Below are 22,472 nucleotides of genomic sequence, written 5' to 3'. Positions count from 1 at the left end.
AAAGAGATAATCAAAATCACTGTCTGTGTAATGGCCTTCTTTTACTGTGACTGTCTGAGGCCTGGTTCTTCGGCCAAGCAGCAAAGGCAGCCATAAGCTGGGAAGTGTATGGTCACATCCTCACATTCCATACTAGTCACATTGAAATAAGGTGCTATTGGGCTGTTAGGAATACAATCCTATCCTGATATTCCTATCACCTCCAGAGAAAGAGAAGAGCCTAGATGTAAAAGGAAACTTAGTTTGATAGCATCCTGTCTGGCAGGAACTCACTTATCAATAGACACAGCTGGAGAACCCTTATGTCTGTATAGATGTAGTTGTGAAATCCTCACTTCTATATTGTTTTGTATGTTTATTTGCATGGTCTCTGTCTGGTTCTGTGATTGTTTCTGTCTGCTGTATAATTATTTTGTTGGGTGTAAGCCAATTAAGGTGGTGGGGTATAATAGGTTAAATAACATGTTACAGTATGTTAGGATTGGTTAGTTAAATTTCAGTAAGATGATTGGTTAAGGTATAGCTAAGCAAAACTCAGGTTTTACTATATAGTCTATTTTAGTAGATTTCAGGAAGACTAGGATTATTTCATTTGAAAGGGGAAGAGTAAGTAGTATGATAGGAGTATAAAAAAGACTAAAAATGTAGAAAAGGCTGAACATTTACTTCTATTTACCCTTTCCCATAATACAAAAATAAGAGAAAATTAGAAGAGAATTTAGAACTGATAACAGTAAAAGCTTTCTATGTTACATTTAATTAATCTGTGAAAGTGGTGGCTGTAGGGTATTCAGACAAAAAGTTTAGCACATATCAGAAAAGGATTAGAATATAGTTTTAAAAGAAGAGTAAGAATAGCATCTGTTACCCTAATATACTAGCTAGGGTAAAGTTACAAGGACCATCACTTCTCATACCTTAGAGTTACAATTAAGATCTGGAACATTCTGCTTTGTTATACATCGGAGCACTCTGAAAGTTTATACTTTGCTCTGAGGGACACTGTTTAACACAGACTGCACACTAAGACAGGATTCAGGACTAAGTGGACCATTCCTCTTTTCCACGATGCCAATTCTTACATTCCTATTTAGTCTACTCACGGAAGATTATGCCAAATTTAAATGTCCAGGAGCCTAACTCTCAACATATGCTGCTCGCACTACTGGATTAATCTAAAAAGTGTGCTATCTACACTCCCAATAACTTGTCATATCTTAGATATTTCTCACAATATTGTACCTTCATCTGTACAACAGTCTTGTGGTTGTCAACAGATGGAGTTAAGTGTATTCTCCTGCCCAGGACTGTTAAATCCATCAATCAAGTTTTTGTTACAATCATCCAGACTAATGTTTTCACTGGATATCTTGGAGTAAGTGGCCTGTCCTGTGAAATCCAAGAGATCTTCAAGAGCCTTGGAATTACTTGTTCCATTTTGTTCCATAGAAACACCGGGAATGAGTTCATTCATGGGTGAAAATTCTGGGATAGATATAAGTTCTTCTTTTGAAACAGGACTGTATGAAAGACAGAAAGGAAAATGCAGAATAAAAGTCTTGTAAGCTCTTAGTGTTCATGAAAAGGTTGACAACAGCCATGAAAGCTGTTCTATTTATCCTCAGAACAGATACAACATGCCTCAGCACTATGTGCCCAACTCATACACAAAGGAACCAGCTTATAGAGGAGATAAAGTAATTCTGTCTTCATACTCCTTAAACGTTGGCGTTGGTGGTGGCTGCATGGCATCGACACAGTCCAGTAGGAACTGGACTAAGATTACAAACTCATTTCAGAGAGGCTGGATTCCAGCTGGTGACCCAGAGGTTAAAAAGGCTGAATATTCCACTCCCTGCACCATCAGGTACCTTATATTTACCATTTTTAATTGCATCTTACTAATTCTGCAAAAGGTTTACACACATACTTAACTCCATGAACAGCAAGTAGTCACACTGGCTTCAATGCATAAATTTCAGTTAAGCTTGTGGATAAAACTTTGCAGAACCATGGTCTCAAATTGTTAATTTTGCACAGTACAGATTTCAAAGATATATTCGACCATGTGAAAATTGTGAAACCATGTGAAATTTAAAAAGCTAACTTTTACAGAACAAACTAAATGCAGCACAACAAGGGAATTTAAATTATACGGTTGCTGGGAACTATAGTTCTGAATTCCTTTATTGTAGTAAAATCTCATATTTAATATGGCATTAATGTAGATTTTTTAATCAATGGGTCAAATTTGGCCCTATTGCAACTCTAATTACTTCTATAGTTATGCAATGCATCCATCTGATGATGATAAGTTCATTTAATTTTCAGCTTTTTCATGTTACGTTATGTCTGAAGATTATACCAAGATTTTAACAAGAACCATCTTTTATTAAAATTGCATTTGAAATCTACCCATGCCCTTTTGACTATTTGTTAAAAGAAATTGGAGGAAGTAAGCAAAGATTGTAGACATCTGTTTACCAATGTTTGGCACAGATATATAATATATTTATAACCTTAAATATAGTGTTCATTCCCCCATTAACGTTATAACTAAAAATTAAATAAATCTAACATTGGAATAAATGGATCCATTGTACAATTACTGAAGTAATTAGAGTTGCATCAGGGCTTAATTTGGCCCATTGATTAAAAAAATCTACATTAATGCAATATTACATATGAGATTTTACTAAAATCAAGGAATTTAGGATTATGGTTCTGAGCAATCTTAAAATTTCAATTTTCTTATTGTACAGTGTGTGCAACAAGGGTCTTTCACCCAAGATCCCATAATGCTTGCTTACTTGCTTACTTCATACTGTTTACTTGTTGCCAAATATTTGTTATATTGACATGAATTAAAAGACTTAAGATTAAAATAATTGTAAATGTGAATGTTGAAACTCTAACCTGCAGCATTATTTGTACAACACAATGACATGCGCTACTGCTTTATAGTTCTGGTACAAAACAAAATCTGATATTTGAATACCCATTTTCACAGCAATACAGCATGTGAACTCTATGGACAATCCAAAATGTTTGGGAACGTTTGTGTGCACTTAGCAAATGAGAACTATGGAAGAGCTTAATTATTTTGCAGGATATGAGAGTGAGATAAGAGATTATAATTATCCTTCGATCTGAAAGTGCATTTAATTCTTGAGAGCACACTACTAGTCAGAACATACAAAGCATACTTACACAGGAGTCCATATTTGGGGTTGGGCTGTGCGGAGAGATAGATTAACAAATGAAATGAGAGAACTGCATATGTCTTGGTGGGTTGGTTTTGGTTTTCTGAACAGTTACTTAAAAGTTATGTGTTTCATGTGACATGTACCTCACTTCCATAGACTGAACCTCATCTGTTGAATCATCCATGCTGTTAGATTTCCCATCAATGGCATCCAGCTGAATAAGCCCCGTAACTGACTTAAGTCCATTAGAAAATATATCTCGAGAAAGTGTTTCGTTAGCAACATATCCCAAGCCTTTACTCTCCTGGCAGGCTGTCAGTCCATTGATTTCTATAAAAGAACCTCATTAGGAAGCAATAGCAGTGTTTATATTTAAAAAATCATAAAATTATTTGGGTCACAGAAATTAGAGATGAAAGTGACCCATCATATTATCTTGTCAATCACCCTGCTATTGTAGGACAGTTTGAAAAAGAAACAAGATAATATATTATCTTTTACAACATGCACAGAGAAGACCTAGAGAAGGGGGAAAAATACAGAATAGTCACACTTCACTATATACCCATTTTTCATTCATCATTTTTATATATATGCTGTTAGCAAACCAAATTAAATGCAAAAGGGACTGTATTTTAAAACAATGTTTAAAAAGCATGTCAAGCTTGGCTGTAGGGGAGAATATTTCTAGAGAATCTACAAAACAGGAACTAGATTACAATGAACAAACAGAAATCTGTAGGCTAGAATAACTTTATATAAATGCTATCTGGGACATGCTGTGGAGTAGAATATTGCCCATCAGGATAGCTGTCTCCTGCTTCTACATTTACCATGCTTTGGTAAACCAAAAATGTTCTATTTTCTTATGTTTAACTTATTTACACTTAAATGTATTTGTCCCTTTTCTGAATGAAAACACAGCATCTGTGATCATACAGCACTATCTGAGGTTATGGATTTTTGTTTTCAAGTTATCAAGACTGAATATTGCTCTAAACAAAAATGAAGGGCTTTTACCTTTTTGACTGAGAACAAGAGTTTTTGGTTGCTTTTCCTCAGTCAAAGGTGATGGTATCTCCAGTTTGGGCTCTTCCTTCTGTAACCAAATAATATTTTAACTGCATTAGATGCAAGGTCCTAAGATTCTGGGAACTGACTGTACGCAGAACCTTTAAAAAAAACTCTGCTGGTTAATAAACAATTGTTCCTAGAATGTTTTTTCTCAGTTACGGTACATTCAAGCACATAAAGCAAAAACTACAAAATACAGAATTTTATCGTTAGGCTGCATCTATCGTAGAAGTATTCCCTACACTGCCAGAGTAGTTACTCTGAGAGTACACATGGTCTTGTGAAATTATCCTCATTTCCCCCTTTGGGATGCAGAGGCACAAGGTATGCATAAAGGGAAGAGCAGAGGCTCAAGTGAATGGTGGTAGGGGAGTGGATGGGATAGGACAGTACAAGAAGGGGGTCAGAAAGTTGACTGAGATGGATGGGGAAATCCTGCATGGCTGGGAGAATGGGGGTTGAAGAAAGACAAGATGCAAGAGATGTAGTTTAAATTAGGTCACAATTTTATTAACGCATTTTGGAAATACCTGGCAAGGATTGTATGGTGCTGGTCATTCTTTCCTTAATAATTCCCCCTATTTGTGAGGGCGGCCAACAGCCCTCTGGACTTCCTGCCTGGCCCCAGCTCATTGCTGGGTCCTCACTGCCCTCCTCTCTTATGAAGGTTAAGAATGGGTGGGGATATGAGGTTGTCTCCCTGCTATACCAGATGGTAGGAGTCCCATTTCCCCAGAAGATGCCCTTCCCATATATCCACTTCCAATTGGTTGTTCATCAGGGAACCAGATCCTCCATGCAATGAGTAACTCCTATGGATACCTACTAAGCTGAGACAACATGAACCTTTGTTCCTGACCTGCCCCACCAGGTCCCTGAGCTGCAGAAAACCCCCACTCCGTCTCAGCCACTCTGGCAGTGAGAGAAATTCCTTCCCAGGCCCCAGCAAAGCAACTGGTGTAGTGTCCACCACAGACAATAAAACCTAGTCTTACTATGATCATGGGTGGGAGCTAGTGTCCTTGGGAATGAAATATAAATACTAGGGCTGTCAAGTGATTAAAAAATTAATTGCAATTAATCACACTGTTAAACAATAGAATACCATTTATATAAATATTTTCAAATGTTTCCCACATTTTCAAATATATTAAGTTCAATTACAACAGAGAATATAAAGTGTACAGTGCTCACTTTATATTTATTTTTTATCATAAATATTTGCACTGTAAAAATAAAAACTCGTATTTTTCAATTCACTTAATACATCTACGGTAGTGCAATCTCTATCGTGAAAGAGGATTTTGTGTTACATAACTGCACTCAGAAACTAAACAATGTAAAACTTAAGAGCCTACAAGTCCACTCAGTCCTACTTCCTGTTCAGCCAATCGCTCAGACAAACAAGTCTGTTTACATTTGCAGAAAATAAAGCTGCCCACTTCTTGTTTACAATGTCATCTGAAAGTGAGAACAGGTGTTCACTGTTGTAGCTAGCATTGCAAGATATTTACGAGCCAGATGCGCTAAAGATTCATATGTCCCTTCATGCTTCAACCATCATTCCAGAGGATCATGTGTCCATGCTGATGATGGGTTCTGCTCATCATCCAATCCAATCATCCAATCCAAAGCAATGCAGACCAATGCATGTTTATTTTCATCATGTGAGTAAGATGCCACCAGCAGAAGGTTGATTTTCCTTTTTGGTGGTTCAGGTTTTGTAATTTCCACAGCAGAGTGTTGCTCTTTTAAGTATCAGAGGGGTAGCTGTGTTAGTCTGGATCTGTAAAAGCAGCAAAGAGTCCTGTGGCACCTTATAGACCAGCAGACGTTTTGGAGCATGAGCTTTCGTGGGTGAATACCCACTTCGTCAGATGCATGTCATGACATGCATCTGACGAAGTGGGTATTCACCCACGAAAGCTCATGCTGCAAAACGTCTGTTAGTCTATAAGGCGCCACAGGACTCTTTGCTGCTTTTGCTCTTTTAAGATTTCTGAAAGCATGCTCCACAGCTCATCCCTCTCAGATTTTGGAAGGCACTTCAGATTCTTAAACCTTGGGTCAAGTGCTTTAGCTATCCTTAGAAATCTCTACGGATTTCTCTGGTACCTTCCCTGTGTTTTGTCAAATCTGCAGCGAAAGTGTTCTTAAAATGAACAACATGCTGGGTCATCTTCCGAGACCGCTATAACATGAAATATATGACAGAATGCAGGTAGAATACAGAGCAGGAGACATACAATTCTCTCCCAAGGAGTTCAGTCACAAATTTAATTAATGCATTTTTTTTTTTAACAAGCATCATCAGCATGGAAGCATGTCCTCTGGAATGGAGGACAAAGCATGAAGGGGCATACGAATGTTTAGCATATCTGGCACGCAAATATCTTGCAATGCAAGCTACAAAAGTGCCACACACATCTGTTCTCATGCAAATAAGAAGTGGGCAGCACTATCTCTCATAAATGTAAACAAACTTGTTTCTCTTAGCAATTGGCTGACCAAGAAGCAGGCCTAAGTGGACTTGTAGGCTCTAAAGTTTTACATTTTTTTTTACTGCAGTTAAGTAGCTAAAAAAAAATCTACATGTGTAACTTGCACTTTCACGATAAAAAGACTGCACTATGGTACTTGTAGTAGGTGAAGTGAAAAATACTATTTCTTTTATCATTTCTACAGTGCAAATATTTGTAAGAAAAATAATATACAGTGAGCACTGTATATTTTGCATCCTTTGTTATAACTGAAATCAACATATTTGAAAATGTAGAAAAACATCCAAAATATTTAATAAATTTCAGATGGTACTCTATTGTTTAACAGTGCAATTATAACGGCAATTAATCACAATTAATTTGTTAATCACTATTAATTTTTTGAGTTAATCACATGGGTTAACTGTGATTAATCGACAGCCCTAATAAATACCTTTGTGACACAGAGGCCCACTGGTGGTTCACTACTGTGTGTCAGCAACTCGTCAGGCCTGACATACTCACTACACTTCATACACAGTTGTCATGATATATACCCAAGAAGTGGCATGTAGTTCATTTGAAAACTAGTCACTAGTAACTCATTAATATTCTTGCATGATGTATGCATGGAGTGTGCAGGGCCACCCAGAGGCTTCAGGGGGCCTGGGACAAAGCAACTTCGGGGGCCTCTTCCACAAAAAAAATTGCAATACTATACAATACTATATTCTCATGGGGGCCCCTGTGGGGCCTGGTGCAAATTGCCCCACTTGCTCCGCCACCACAGGTGGCCTTGGGAAAAATAAACCTTCCGCATCTCGGCACAAACTCAGTTTTGAGAAAACTTCTTTACAAGGTATCACTGGTTCTCAGCACCAGCTAGTGCTAAAAGGCACTAAAGCTCATTAAAAGGGGTGGACAAATATTTTCCATCAACACTTTTTTTGGATCGAAAACTAGGAGTTTTTAAAAAGCAGAAAAAAATCATGAACAATGTCTGCTTTCCTTCAAAATCTGTTGTGTTTTTTTTAATTGAAAAGCTGAAATTAGTCTGCCAAAACCTGAATATGGTTTGGGGTTTCAGAAGTGTGTGGTCCAATATTTGCTGCTTGCTGTGTTTGATTGTTTAAAGAAACAATAAAAAGAATTCCGCTTAAAAAATTCAAAACTTTTGAACCACCTCAGCTTGTGACCAAACGCTTGAGCCCAGCCAGTCAGAGATTTTTCCAGGTTTCTCATACTCTGCTGGCTTCCTTGACTCATATCTGTCTCCATAACTTTGGGTTCATTTAGCTTAGAACATAAGAACAGCCATACTAGGTCAAACCAAAGATCCATCCAGCCCAGTAGCCTGTCTACTGACAATGGCCAATGCCAAGTGCCCGAGAGGGAGTGAACCTAACAGGTAATGATCAAGTGATCTCTCTCCTGCCATCCATCTCCACCCTTTGACAAACAGAGGCTAGGGACACCATTCCTTACCCATCCTTGCTAATAATCATTAATGGACTTAACCTCCATGCATTTATCTGTTTCCTAGAGACTGGCTCCCATGGGGTCCCTCACAAACTGAAGACGGTTACTGTGGGTTTGTCTTTAGTATAGCTCAGGGGTCGGCAACCTTTCAGAAGCAGTGTGCCAAGTCTTAATTTATTCACTCTAATTTAAGGTTTCGCATGCCAGTAATACATTTTAAAGTTTTTAGAAGGTCTCTTTCTATAAGTCTATAATATATAACTAAACTACTATTGTATGTAAAGTAAATAAGGTTTTTAAATGTTTAAGAAGCTTCATTTAAAATTAAATTAAAATGCAGAGCCCCCCGGACCGGTGGCCAGGACCCGGGCAGTGTGAGTGCCACTGAAAATCAGCTTGTGTGCTGCCTTTGGCATGCGTGCCATAGGTTGTCTACCCCTGGTATAGCTTATGTACATACTCCACAAACTGAGCATTTGAGCTTGTTCCAGAATCTGGGATGAGCCTATGTTGTGAAAATTGAAATGCTCAAAATAGCACATGCATGTGAATGGACACAGGGTGCTAAAATTAAATTAACCCAGGGGTTCTCAAACAGGGGTCGGGACCCCTCAGGGGGTCACGAGGTTATTACTGGGGGTCATGAGCTGTCAGCCTCCACCTCAAACCCCGCTTTGCCTTCAGCATTTATAATAGTGTTAAATATAAAAAAAGTGTTTTCAATTTATTGGGGTGGGGGGTCGCACTCAGAGGTTTGCTATGTGAAAGGGGTCACCAGTACAAAAGTTTGAGAACCACTGAATTAACCCCTTTGAAGCCTCAGGGAATGCAGGGGAGGTGGGAGGGTCTCCCTTAGTAGGGTTGGGAAGGAGATAGGTGGTGTGGAATATTGCTCTTCTCATGTGATCCTCCCCCAGTGGCTAATTTTAAATGAAGCTACCCTCACCTGACATGAATCTCCTTATGGCACTGAAATTAAATATAGACTATAATTTGGCATTTGAGAAGTGAAAGGGATGGTAGCCCTAATGGAAAAGCTAACAGCTTGGCTCTTCTGCAAACCTCAAACTGCAGAATGTGCTTTAGAGTAGGGAAGGCTGTGCCTCCCAAACAGCCTGGACCTGCCCCCAACCGACCCCCCACCCACTTCCTGCCCCCCGACTGCTGCCCCTCAGAATCCCTGACCCATTCTGCTCCTTGTCACCTCACCGTCCCCCAGAGACCCCCCCAACCACCACCCTGGGACCCCACTCCTGCTCCCTGTCCCCTGACTGCCCCAACCCCTATCCACCCCCCTGCTGAGTCCTGAAAGACCCCCGGAATGCCCACAATCCAACCTCCCCATTCCCTGTCCCCTGACCCCCCGCAACCTCTGCCCCCTCTCTGTCCCCTGATTGTCTCCAGGACTCCCTGCCCCTTATCCAACCCCCCCCGGCCCCTTACCCCTAGCTCCCCCCCACCTGGAGCCTCAGCGCACCGTATCCAGGAGTGTCCCTGAACAGCGGTGCAACGGGGCTCCGGCGAGGCCTGAGCCCCGTGGTAAGAGGGTGGGACTGCAAACTCAGGCCCCGCTGGAGCTCACTGCCCCGCCCCCTTACCACGAGGTTCTGAGCAGGGAGAAGCTCAGGAACCCCGCCAGAGCCCCACTGCGCAGCTGTTCAGGGATGTTCCTGGATGCACTGAGGCTCCAGGTGAGGCGGGAGCTGGGGTCGGGCCGGGGGCCGGAGCCTCAGCCGTTCTCGTGGGGGCCCCTGCAGAGCCTGGGGCAAATTGCCCCACTTGCTCTCCGCTCTGGGCGGCCCTGGGAGTGTGTAAAAGAGTTATGGATATCTGCTAGAATTATGTTCTCAAAAATGTGTTTGGCAAGCAATGCATAGGCACTGATTGCTGTAGACAAAAGAATGTGCATTTGTTTGTCTGACCCACCTGGTAATCAGGCAGAGACAATGAAGGCACAGTTACATGAAAGATTAAAAAAAGCCACCAACCTAGCATGTGGGGGAGATAGCCCCGGATGGATCTGAACCTCAAATGGTAAGTAACAGAATCAAATGATTGTACATAATATTACTGTATTAGTGAAGTGTACAGAGGAAGTCATCTTTTCTGAAAGCTCATGACACCCTGGTGATTAAGATCTTTGTGAAATGTATGTATTAACACTCTATGAGAAAATATGGATACTTAAGGACATTATGCTTTAAAGTCTGTAACCAAAAGCAGGAAAAAACAAGTTTCTCCCAGACAGGAGAGAAGTCAGCTATCTATCTGTCTCCAATGACATTAAGCGAGGTGTGACCAAAAATAATGGAAGTACTATTTACATACGAATCAGCAGGGGGATGGGAAGTCCACAGGAAGAGAAGAACAGCATGACGTAATCCTGGGTCTGGGGACAAAAGAGTGAGTTTGGGAAGATAATAGAAGGCAAGAGGAAGAAGCCATCATGGCATCCATCACTAGGCAGACACAAGGGGCTAGAACTTTTGCAAGATGACAAAGATGGGTCCTTTAACCAAGGGGGTTGAAGTTTCTGGGAACTGAATATAAGTGAGAAACCTGCTTAAGCAAAGATCTGTCACCTAGGAAGACAAGGGAAACCAGCCCCTTGTACTTCCGTGGAAGGTCCTGACAGAGAGAAAGTCAGGCATGGCTGGAAAGAAAAGGATTGGTAAGAAATCTACCTCAAACAAAGGCTATAGCTTTTGAGTTAAGTCTTAGACACTAGAAAGCATATTTTTACTTTTGTCTGTAACCCTTTCTATTTTTATTCCTTCTACTTGGTATCATTTAACCTACACCCTTTTGTTAATACCCTTGTTTTATTTTTACAAAAAAAACCCCAACAACTCAGTGGTATGTTTGAAGGGAAGAGTGTATTTACCCAAATTAAGATAAAAAGCACTAATTTGCTTTTGTCACTTTGAAGGAGCGAATGAACTATATTATTTCTCTGAATGTTCCAGAAGGCAGGACACTTCAGGGCAGACAGTTTTGGAGAAATTGGGGTCTGGGGGTGTGTTGGGATCACTTGGCTAGCAATAACCAAGGCTTCTGGAAACCAGTGTGTGGCTGTGGTGAAACAAGCAGGCAGTTGGAGTCAGAGTTGCTGAACCAGGGCTGCTTACCACACAGATAGTCAGGGCATGCTTGCAGGTACACAGGGTCCCTGGGCAGATCGTGGCACAACTCCTTACTGGTGAGGGATTTCACTAAAAAACCTCCCTCCCCAAGGCATCCATGGATTAATGGCCCACTTGTGCCATTTCCAGTCCTTCCCTGGCTCAAGTGATGTCCCCCTTCTGCCTCCTTTAAGGGGTCCCCTCCTTTGGGTTGAGGAGTCACAACCCCCATTTCTTCCCCCTGGCCAGACAAAGCCTCTCCTCATATGCCTAATGTCTGGTAGCTTTTAGAGAAATGTAGAAGGGAGAGAGGATTTTTCTGGTTTTGTCTTTTTAAAGAAAATTAGAGCCTCCTAGGCTAAATAAAGAAACAGTTTCCCTAAAAGAAAATGTTATGAAGTAAAAGTCTGAAGTGAGAGTCAAACACTTTACCTCTGTCCATTGAGTTTTGGTGCATCATCAGACACCTCTGCTCTGCTGTTAATCCCGCCCCGTGATCAGAATTAACATGGAGGAGCACAAGAGCTCTATGACCAATTAATTCAATATCATCAAAATGTAGGCGGTGCATTGCATGTGACTTTTGCCTAAAGATACCAGTTCTCAGCAGTACAGTTATGAACAATATATATGGCTCACCCCCTCCACTGCCTAGGAGAGTAGTACTGACCTCAAGGTGCTGTCACAACTATAGTCACTCTTAATTCTTAAAATCTAACAGAAAAATAAGAATAGAGCATTTCTAGTCAAAGCATTTAATCTCCAGGGAGCAATCTTACAGTGTCCCTCCCCCTCCCTGCCACCCACACCCACTGGGGAAATATCCTGGGAGCAGAGTGTGTATGTGTGTGGGGGGGGCACTCTGTTCCATACCTTTACTTCTGGTGTTTCACTCTTTCTTGTTCTCTTCATTATTTCATCTATGCGCTAGAAAGCAATGTAAATCAATCACATCAGGTGGTTACAAGGCAGACATGCTAGGAATTTGGGATAGAGGGCTCATGGGATTGGTAATGTGCAGCAGGGAAGGTTGATTTAACTCGGGTATCACAAACTTATCTCTGCCTCTGCCCTCACTAGAAAGGAAGAAGACGGAAGGTACATCTACACTGCAATAAAAGACCCATAGCATGGCTGTGGCTGGCCTGGATCAGCTGAATTGGATTTATAGGGCTAAAAATGGCAGTGTAGATGTTTGAGCTCAGGCGGGAGCCCAGTGGGATGGGTCTCAGAGGATGAGCTCCAGCCTACAGCTCAAGCTCTGTGAGCCCATGTCAATTTATCCAGGTTCTGAGACTTGGTGCTGTAGATTTTTTTATTGCAGCGTAGATGTACCCAGAGAAGAAGAGGGGAAGAGGAGAAGGGAGCTCTCTTTGCAATCACAATTCCAACAAACTGAATTTCTCACCAGGTGCAAATTAGTAGATAATAAAAAATAAAAAGGTTTGTGATTATTAGCCCCCTGTGCAAACTTCCTGAACAGAAAGTTTGTCAGCTGAACACTAATTGCTCAAGTCTCCAACTACTGCTTCTTCAGATCACAAAGTCAGCAGCAGTCCTCTAGAATTGCAATCCATTTGCTATTTAAAATTAAACACTTTTATATAGTTGTACCAATTTTGTTTATTGGAGGTTGGGGGAATAAAACATGTGAAGTTACTCTTTTTAGAAATGTATCAGATACTGCTGTAAAATCCTTTTTTTCTGCTTGTTAATTAATCAAATGCATTATGAGTTATATACTTAAAGTAAACTATTTTAGATTTAAAGACATCACTTCTAGTTCTTGTGTTCCAATGTACAAGTGGTTGTCCCTACTAAAGTTAAACCCCTCCACCCTCCAAGACTAATAATGTGGAATGAAACTGGAAGAAAACACACAAAAGGGAAGGCTTTTATAACAACTTTCCAGGCATCTCTTAACTAAGCTAAAGACAAGGATTTCTACAAATCTGGGGGAAATTCTGTCCCGCCACCTACAGGCATGCAGTGTGACTACGCACTACGTGGATGCTTTGCAGGGTGTGGGTATGGAGTTACATAGAACCACCAGCCATTTCCCTACTTGAGGGAAACAACTGCAGTAGTGGCCATAGAGTGGCTTTACTGTTGCTTCTCCATCCCCTCAGAGTAGGGTGGGGAGAAGAATGCTTTTTCCAACTGGATAACATACTATTTTTTCCTGCAGAGTACAAATCCACTTTCTCAATTAAAAACTGCATATTTATTTAAAGTAAACACATCCCTATTATTGTTTTTAAATTTATGTGTCTTATAAGTTTGAGTGGGAACCATCAGTCTGCTTCTATGTTATACCCTCTTCTCCTACTCTTTGTCTTGTCCATTTAAATTGTAACTCCTCAGGGCAGGGACAGTCCAATACTGTGTTTGTACAGTGCCTAGAACATGGGGTCACATTCTCAGTGGGACCCTAGGACCTGCCTTAATCATTATGAATTAAAAATAATAATAAAACAACTAATAAGTTTGTTACAAACTCTAAGGTACATGTTTCTCCTGGTTGGAAACTAGCTAATATGGATTAAGTTTAAAAAAAAAACAAAAAACAAAAAAAAAAACCACCCTTGAACTCTGCCTACTCAACTGAATATTTGTTTTGGATATTTTTGGGCAGGTTTCTGGATTTATGTATTTAAAACAACAAAGGTACTAGTTCTTTTAAATTGGAGATGAACACCTACCTTCTTTCTCTCCAGTCTTTCTTGCTCAATCTGCTGCATGATTTGTTCCCTTTCCAGCCGCATGTGTTCAGCTGCCTCTCGGGCCTTTGCTTCAGCTTCTTCTCTCTAATTAAAATGTGTTAGCTAAGGTAGAGCTGTTATTTATTTTAGACAAATTATCAGATTCTATAAAATCTTGCATAGCCTGCCAGGTATGTATTATCGGCCTAACTCTGTCAGCAAGCATTTTACAAAAGAGAAAGAGTAAGAGTTTTCAGTTTCATTAGACTGCATGTCCCATTTTAAAAGGGATCACTGAAGATTACATTTTACCTTCACTACAGTGTCCCTCTGCTTTCCACTTGATATAAGAAGCAATGGGCTCTAAGTTATTAAGTGCTCTTCAACAACTTTTCCACACTAGTAGTTTTCTATAATGTTCATATATAAAGATGGAGTTTGCTGAGCATACCAAGTTTCCAGTGATTCAACATCTGAAAATCAGGCCCATTGCCTGTAGGGAGATTGTATTTTAGATTTCTGCTCTTTTAACAGGAATTCTTGCAAGAGATCTTGTACTATACCTGTTTTTCAAGCTTGGCCTGTAGTTCTTTTTCTTGCTTTTCCTTTAGCATTTTTTCTTCCCCAGCTCTCCTTCTGGCATTCTCTTCTGCTTTTCTCCTAGCCTCTTCCTCTTCACGCCTTCTTTCCTCCTCTCTCTTATGAGCTTCTTCTTCTAGGCGAATTCTTTCTTCTTCTGCCTTTCTTTTCAGCTCCTCTCTCTCTAGCCTTCAAAAACACAGCAGCACATTTAAATATGCAGCACATGTTGCACTTTGTTTAACACAGAGCTCAAAGGCGCACAGAGTGCATGCACTGTATGTAGAGAATTTATTTTGGCTGCGAATATATGCTTCTGCATACATTTGTGTGGAATGGGCTCTGACACAATGGAGGGATTGGCCACAACTCCATAATCCAAGTTGCAACCAGGCTTCCATTCTAAGTTTTATTTTCACTCCATCTAATGTTTTGCAGGAATGACATTTCCCTTTGAACACTGATGTGACTAAAGTGGGACAGAACAAGAAATGTGTTTGTAATTTCAACTACAGTATGTAGAACTAACATTTTTCAAGCTTTGAGTAGTTAAAAAGGACCCTTATTCCCACTTTTGCCTTATGATAATTTCACCTCACTCCAGTCCATCTGAGGACTGAAGTTATTTTTGAACATGCAAATGCCTTCCCTTGGTGAAAATAGTGAGAGACAGTCCCAGAAGGAAGGGAAAACACATATCTGATAATGCCTCCTTCATAAGCTTGTTAAGCTCTGTGTTTGCAATGCTGTGGGTCTGACAGGTCCCATTTTGGGATCAGGAAAGAATTTTTCCCATTGGGCCAAACTGACTGAGGCCCAGTGGTTCAATCTTTTCACCCTCCTCACAGCATCATGGAGTTAGATTAAAAGAAATAGGGTTTGGAATTTTAATATTAGCAATTTATAGGAACTGTTAGTTTGTCACAATTTGCAGCTGGTGTCCAGTGTGGCAAAAGTCTAAAAGAGCCAGCTTCCTGAAGTAAGAGAGACCTAGGATTTTGCTGGTGGCCCTTGCATTTCTGGGAAAAGGGGAGACCTGAAATCTTTGCAGACCAAACCTTTGGTATCGTCTAAACCCCTCAGGGGGCAGAGGGTGAGATTCAGAAGTGGGCTATCTCGTAGGGGTAGGCTGAGCAGGTTCTCTCCCGCATTATTGATTATATGACGTGAGACCTGAACTAAATGTGTGGTATGAGAGAGACCAGGTGGGTGGGACACAAATAATGCCCTTCCTCAGTGTTAAGTCAATAAAGTTGTGGCCTGCTGCTTAAACCCATCCCTGTCTCTGTTTTAATTCACTTGTGCGTCCTGCTCAATTCATGAGTGCATATGTCCAGAAACAATACCTCAGGACACGGAGAGTTAAGGGGGTCAGGAGTACAGAAACTCATGTCTATTAGCTCCACAGCGCATGTAGAAGTAAGGGTAAAACTCCTATCTTTTGAATTGCTTAAAGTTTCGTACTTTAAAAAAAAACAAACAGCCAAGTTTAGAGCCTCAGCATTTCAAATTTTACACACACAAAGCTTGACACACTTAACAGGAGAGATTGCACAACACTTTGCATCTGTACGCCTAAAACCTTAAGGAGGTCAGGATAATTGGGAGCTAACCCTTCCATGCAGTGCTAAGCCTGTCATGGTCCTTGGGCTACCTGGCTGTCCATGGAGTTTTCTGTCCCCAGTGCAATTTTAGCCTGGCAGCCTAGGGACCATGGGGTGCTTAACAGCTCAGTAAGGAAGCAGGAGGTAGGAGCAGACTGCATGGTAGTTGATCTGTAAATAAATAGATCAATTCAGACTAGAATGAGCTGAGAGCACTGCAGTATCTTCATATTCCCTTAGCCACAGGGAAAGCAAGGTGAGGGAAAGGATCTAGTACTGCACTGTGATATGTTACAGTGATTCCTTCTATCAACTGTAAAGGAGCAATGACAAGCTCTGAATTAAATTCCATTCAGTCCTCCAGGGACAGAAGGACAGACACTTTAGATGTGTGGGAAAGTAACGCGGGGAAAGAGTGAGAAGCCTCCTGCCTTCTACAGGGATAAAAACACACATTTCTATTGCACTCAATATAAAAAGATTTGAGTAATTAGTTATTTGAGTTAAATTTTTAAAAACATGAGGGCCTAAGCTTAGGCTCCTGAGTAGCTGGCTTGATCTTCAAAAGTTCTGAGGTCCCATAACAGGTCTACTCTTCGGGATTCTCTCTATTATTATGTGTTTGTGTAACTCACACACCTCCTGAGTGTGATGTTCTGTGCCATCTTGGGGGAGGAGGAGAAGAGAGAGAGACTGACTCTGCTCTATAGCCTTAGCTCTGAGACAGCTGGCTTCTAGCTCATGAAGTAGAGGCTTATGCACTAAGCTCCCAGGGTCCCAGGTTCGATCCCGCCCACTGATGACCAGGGTCTGTCAGCATTACATTTGTACAATACTTTTTTATAATGGGCCACTGACCTTAGACTTCTGGGTGCTAATGACTACCACCACTATTTTCTTTTTGGTTTTTTTTAATGACAGCAAGTACCTTTCCTGCTCTTCTCTCTCCTGTCTCTCCTGTTCTTCTTGTTCTTTCTGCAGACGAGCCTGTCGTCTTTTCTCTGCCAGAATTTTTGTAGCTTCTTCTGCATCAGTAGTTCCTGCTGTGAGCTTCCCTGGTGGAGCATTGTGATTAGAATATTAGTCAGGAAATGAAAAAAGGAAGCACAGCACATACATATATATACTTTGTAACATGTATTCAATAAGCATGTTATCTTTTCACAGTAGCCTACTGTTTCCCATCCCCCTTATCCACCTCACAAGTACTTTTTTACATCCCTCATGCACTGGAAACTTCTTAGGGCAGGGTCTTTATTTTGTGTCTGTCTATAAAGTACCAAGCACTTTAAAGCAGCTGACACAGTCATAGAAATAAGATTAATATAAAAATAACGTCATTGTGTGATGAAGTATTTTAGATCACAACTGCTGTAAAGATTTAGGTGCATCTTAAAAGAAAGAAGTAGAGAATATTTTCAAGTGGCATCTACTGTCTAGCTAAATGGACCCTGATCCTGCTCAGATAGAGCCCAGCACTTCAGGAAAGTACCAGACAGAATAACGTTAAGTTCTGAAAACTTGGCTTAAGTGTAAGGCGTATTCAAGGAGCTCATTTTTCTAAGGACTGTTGACTTCAAATGATTAGTACAGCTGAAGCTGAAGCACCTTGTTAGCATGAAAAACAAAAATGGAAAAAATAAGGGGTTTTTAACTGATCATTTAGATACAAAGAGGATAGCAAAGAAAAAAAGTTTTAATCCAAAACTGGCAAGATTTAAAAAAAAAAGCCTATGCCTAGGCTCCTAAATCCATACTTAGGCATCTAAATAAGTTACTTGATTTTCAAAACTGTGCATCCTTCTGCTTCCATTGATGAAAATGACTAACTTCAGAACTTCAGGCTCTTGTTTTTGAAAACCTTGGTCCATGAGATGCATTGATAGGAATCCTCAGTTTGGCTACCTCATGTTGCATTTTTTTAATTAAGAATTTATCCACATCACCACAATGGAAATTATATAACTAGTGATTTCAATAGATACTGCAAACTTCAGATTTACAAGTAGCTTTAGGAAAAGAAAGAAATGCCCTTGTTTAAAAGCATCGTGTACCTGCAGCGGCTTTAGATATATCCTTGCCGCAAAACCCACCTTCACTGCTTTCAGTCTTTCCTGCAGAAGGCACATGTTTCTCAGCAACTGCTTGGCCCACAATCTCCTCAGTGGAAGATAGCTGGGGTTTGTGGCTAGTGGTGTTCTCTTTCTCCTTGTCTGCCTTCTTTTTAGGAGTCTCCTGGCTGAGATTAGAGGTGACACGGTGCTTCACAGGAGATGCAGGATATTGTTTAACATTTTTAGGAGACTGTGGATACGTCTTTGTAACTGTCCTGGGGTTGGGGTCGGGGGGTGGAAGAGAGGGAGAGAACAGTCACACACGCCATAAATTGTATGTGATTTAGTATGAAGTTCTATCTTAACAGATATTTGCTACTCCTTTTTTGTAGGTTTTGACATAGTATCTCAGACTATCAAAGAAATGAAATGCTAGTGATAAGGAGACTGTGTTTATATATCTAGAAGAGTATTAACTTACTGGCTTGAATTTATTATATATACATACGCACATCCCCCACCCCACCCACATCACTACCCTTTAGGAGATTGAATGTCAGACCTGGGTTGTGTGGTTATCAGCTCCTCTACTGGCTGAACCAGTGGAGCTCCTTGTTTAAATCATGTAGAAGAGGCCTGTGTTTAAGCGAAACGCATTATTTTGTTTTTATCCATCCATCCCATTAAGTCAGCTGTTGCCATAGCATTTAAGTGCTGATGCCACTTGTATGAAGTTAAGACAACTACTATGTCTGTATGTCAACTTCCATGGTGTAGACAGAGAAGCGGTATACTTATGGTGCTTTGCCCCAAGGCAGTACTGGATTTACCATGGCGCCATTTACCTTGGGGCCCACGGTCCAAAGGGGCCCCGGCCTGGCCCAGCCGCTCTTCTCCCTCCCACCCCCACAGGGGCAGAAGCTTGATGCTGCCGGCTCCTGCTCAAGCAGGGCAGACTCTGCCGGCAGCCAAGCTTCTTCCCCGCCTCTTCCCCAGCTTGCTACCCCTCTCCCTGCTGCCAATTAGCTGTTTGCTGGCAGGTGACAGTCCCAATATTTAGGTTTTTTTTCTTATATAGGCACCTATTACCCCCCACCCCGTCCCAATTTTTCACACTTGCTATCTGGTCACCCTAGCTGGAAGAGAACCTGTCCTGCTGCTGTTGGAGGAGGGGCAGCTCAGTGCAGAGAGAGATGAAAAGAATGGGCTAGAACCAGGTAGGTACCTGCTATATGTGGGGGGGGGAGGAAGGGGGATCCTGTTTACCCCCTCCCCAACCCTGCTATGCTTGCAGTTTACCCCTGGCCCCTCCTTTGCTCCACGGACCAACCCTAGCTCCTGCCCCACTGTGCTTTTGCCCCCAACCCCTTTTACAATCATTCCCCAGGGGGGCCCACAAATACGTTTGCGCTGGGTCCACAAAAAGTTAATCCGGCCCTGCCCATAGGCTGAAGTACTGGCATCTTTCCTTTGCTACAAGTACACTGGAACTCCTCAAACACAGAGACCCATATCAGGTACTAGAGGACTCTCTGAGTATTCAAGTTTGCTTGCAGAAAGTTCTGATTTACAGGGCTAAGAACACACCTAGTATACAGTAGGAAAGTCACATAGTGTCATACACTAGCCAAAATACTGACTTTTCTTCAATTGCAATTTCATATCAAATCTGGGTATTTGCCTATATATAACCTGAGTGCACCTAATGATCCATCTCAGCGTTTCCAAAGCCAGAAGACAACAATTTTCCAGAAAACTCAAGAGCAAAGTTTTGGCTAAATTATATGCACTAATATGATTAGATGTCTGCCTCCACAACCATTGTATCTTTTCAATAGTAACTTATTTTTTGAAAAAGTAACTGTACATTAAGGTAAAGCAAGACCACTTATTGCATGTCTAAAGATTTACATGGAGTAGACCAGGTGTGATCCAGATCACTCATTAAGTGCTTTGATCAGCATCATACATATGATAAACTGGACAGTGAAAACTCAGGTATTCAAACTTTTTTTTGTTGCACTGTGTAAGCAGTAGCAATGGTGCTGATAAAGTATTTTGGGTAAGCGCATGCTGTGGATCCATGGATAGCTTATTATCATAACACTCTGTCCAAGGTGTGCTTTTTATGCTATGTCCTTAAAACATGCACGTATTAAAGAACAGAGATTAACAGAGGAAACAAAAATGGGTAAGAGGAAACTATTTGTTATTTATATAGCTTCAATACTTTAAATACCTGTAAAGTTGAAAAAAAATCCTGTGCAATTTTCTGCCTTAGAATACTGACGCAAATGGTTTATCTTTAAAAAATGTGAATTATATGAACCCCATATTAAAAATATCTATATTAAGAGAGCATTTATATATATATATAAACTTTGAACCCCTGAGGCTATGCAATTATGATAAAATTTTAATTACATAATCAGATTTTTCACATAACATAATATAATACACAATTTTCTGTACCAGAGCATACTGTTTTCTATAACCTTAGAAACCTCAGGGAGCTACCACACATAGCAAATTTCAAGGAGTTATGAATGACTGAAAATAAATGGGTTAAATTGAAACCTTTATGCAAATATATCTGCAGTTTGAGGTGACCGGCAGACACTACTATAAGAATAAGATCTTGAACTGCACTAGCCAAGATAGAAGGTTTTAGGGGTTATCGTCTCCATGTTTCAGGTCATAAATTGATCACCAGGAAAAGCTTCTTTCCCTCAAATTGTTTTGCACGATTAGCTGCGTTTTTGTCATTTTGAACAGGCCACTCTCAGACCCAAATTAGCTAGTCTGGAGCTGTGCGATCCAGGGAAGGAGAGGAGCTGCAGGGAGACTGGACAGCAGTGCTGAGGCAATACAGCAGTGTGGAGACAAAAAGCCATTATGCCAATGCCCAGGGGTCTCTCAGATTCCCCAAGATCTATGGATTTGGGGATGGACAGCCCTGAGCCCCCAAAGAAAGGCTCAGAAGGAAACTGTTCTCACTGAGTTTCTATTCCCCTGTATGGATTACTCATACTTAAGGGAATACTGGACCCTCAGAATACAAGAGTTGTTTTTTGAGAGAGAGAGAGGTAGGCAACATTGACACATGGAAATAACTTGCTTAACTAGTTAAAGCTCTGGGAAGATCAATACAATGCAGTTTCGGAATACCATGCCTACCCCTCCTATATAAATTACAGTCCAGATTTTGCATCATCATCTTGAATATAGCAAAGAATTCAACAGACATCACTAGGTTAGACTAACTTTTCAATATGAGGAGGGACAGATTTCTCTATCTTCTCAACTAGCCCGTTAGTATATAGGAAAAATTTTCTGGGGGTCAAAGCATGGCATCTCCTCTAGTCTGTCTGTAGAAACATGTTTGAAGAAGGATGGAGTGAGAAAGAGAATCTAGAAGAGACTTATTGGCCCCTCCTCTCCTACAAACTCACAGAGTCAGAAGGCCAAAGGCATGGGGAGGATTCTCCGGGGATCAGAGGAAATGGGAGGCCTGTGCAGATAGTGCCTCCTCGTGCACATCCACTGCTAGGATCTGTGGGCACAGTCTCCTGTTCTTGGAATAGGTGAGCATGGGTGCATCAGTTTGTGCTTTTCTACTTCTCAATTCTGTTCCCTCTCAAGTCTCTTAGTTTAATTAGTCAAGGAAGGATTGTCTTATTGAAAGACTTGGCAAGTTGATAGAAAGTTACAAACAGCAAAGTCCTTTTTTGTAACCTTTGCTTTACTTTAGAAGTAAACTATCAAACATCTTTGAAGACTCTACTTAGTATTTAATGAAGAGAAATAAACACTCCATATAAATTTTTGCCTGACTCAAGCTTTAAGGTTCTCCTTATCAACTCCATAAATACAAAGTAAATTTGAAATTAGGCAATTTTACCTTCAAGACTCTTGTAATAACCTTAGTCCCAGATTTGGACCTTAGCGTCCAAAATATGGGGGTTAGCATGAAAACCTCCAAGCTTAGTTACCAGCTTGGACCTGGTACCTGCTGCCACCACCCAAAAAATTAGAGTGTTTTGGGGCACTCTGGTCCCCCTGAAAAACCTTCCCTGGGGACCCCAAGACCCAAATTTCTTGAGTCTCACAACAAAGGGAAATAATCCTTTTTCCCTTCCCCCCTCCAGGTGCTCCTGGAGAGATACACAGAC

General features: G+C 40.9%; 1 protein-coding gene across 7 annotated transcripts in view; it reads right to left on the bottom strand.

The window, feature by feature from the left end:
- The window catches only part of MAP7D2 (MAP7 domain containing 2), a 154,823-nt gene that overhangs the window by 2,295 nt on the left and 130,056 nt on the right, over positions 1–22,472 (bottom strand). For all 7 annotated transcript variants that reach the window (XM_050936526.1, XM_050936528.1, XM_050936529.1 and 4 more), the window contains 8 exons: positions 18,340–18,575; positions 17,175–17,301; positions 14,627–14,831; positions 14,064–14,168; positions 12,235–12,288; positions 4,227–4,305; positions 3,350–3,536; positions 1,243–1,520 (listed from right to left, as the gene is read on the bottom strand). In XM_050936526.1, coding sequence (XP_050792483.1) covers positions 1,271–1,520; positions 3,350–3,536; positions 4,227–4,305; positions 12,235–12,288; positions 14,064–14,168; positions 14,627–14,831; positions 17,175–17,301; positions 18,340–18,575 — 1,243 coding nt within the window. In that variant the 3' untranslated portion in view covers positions 1,243–1,270. The remainder of the gene's footprint in view (positions 1–1,242; positions 1,521–3,349; positions 3,537–4,226; positions 4,306–12,234; positions 12,289–14,063; positions 14,169–14,626; positions 14,832–17,174; positions 17,302–18,339; positions 18,576–22,472) is intronic.

This window comes from Gopherus flavomarginatus, chromosome 1 (genome assembly GCF_025201925.1).
Source record: "Gopherus flavomarginatus isolate rGopFla2 chromosome 1, rGopFla2.mat.asm, whole genome shotgun sequence".
NCBI classification, from domain to species: Eukaryota; Metazoa; Chordata; order Testudines; family Testudinidae; genus Gopherus; species Gopherus flavomarginatus.
Note: the sequence above shows the minus strand (reverse complement) of the source record. Positions and strands in the feature narration are given on the sequence as shown.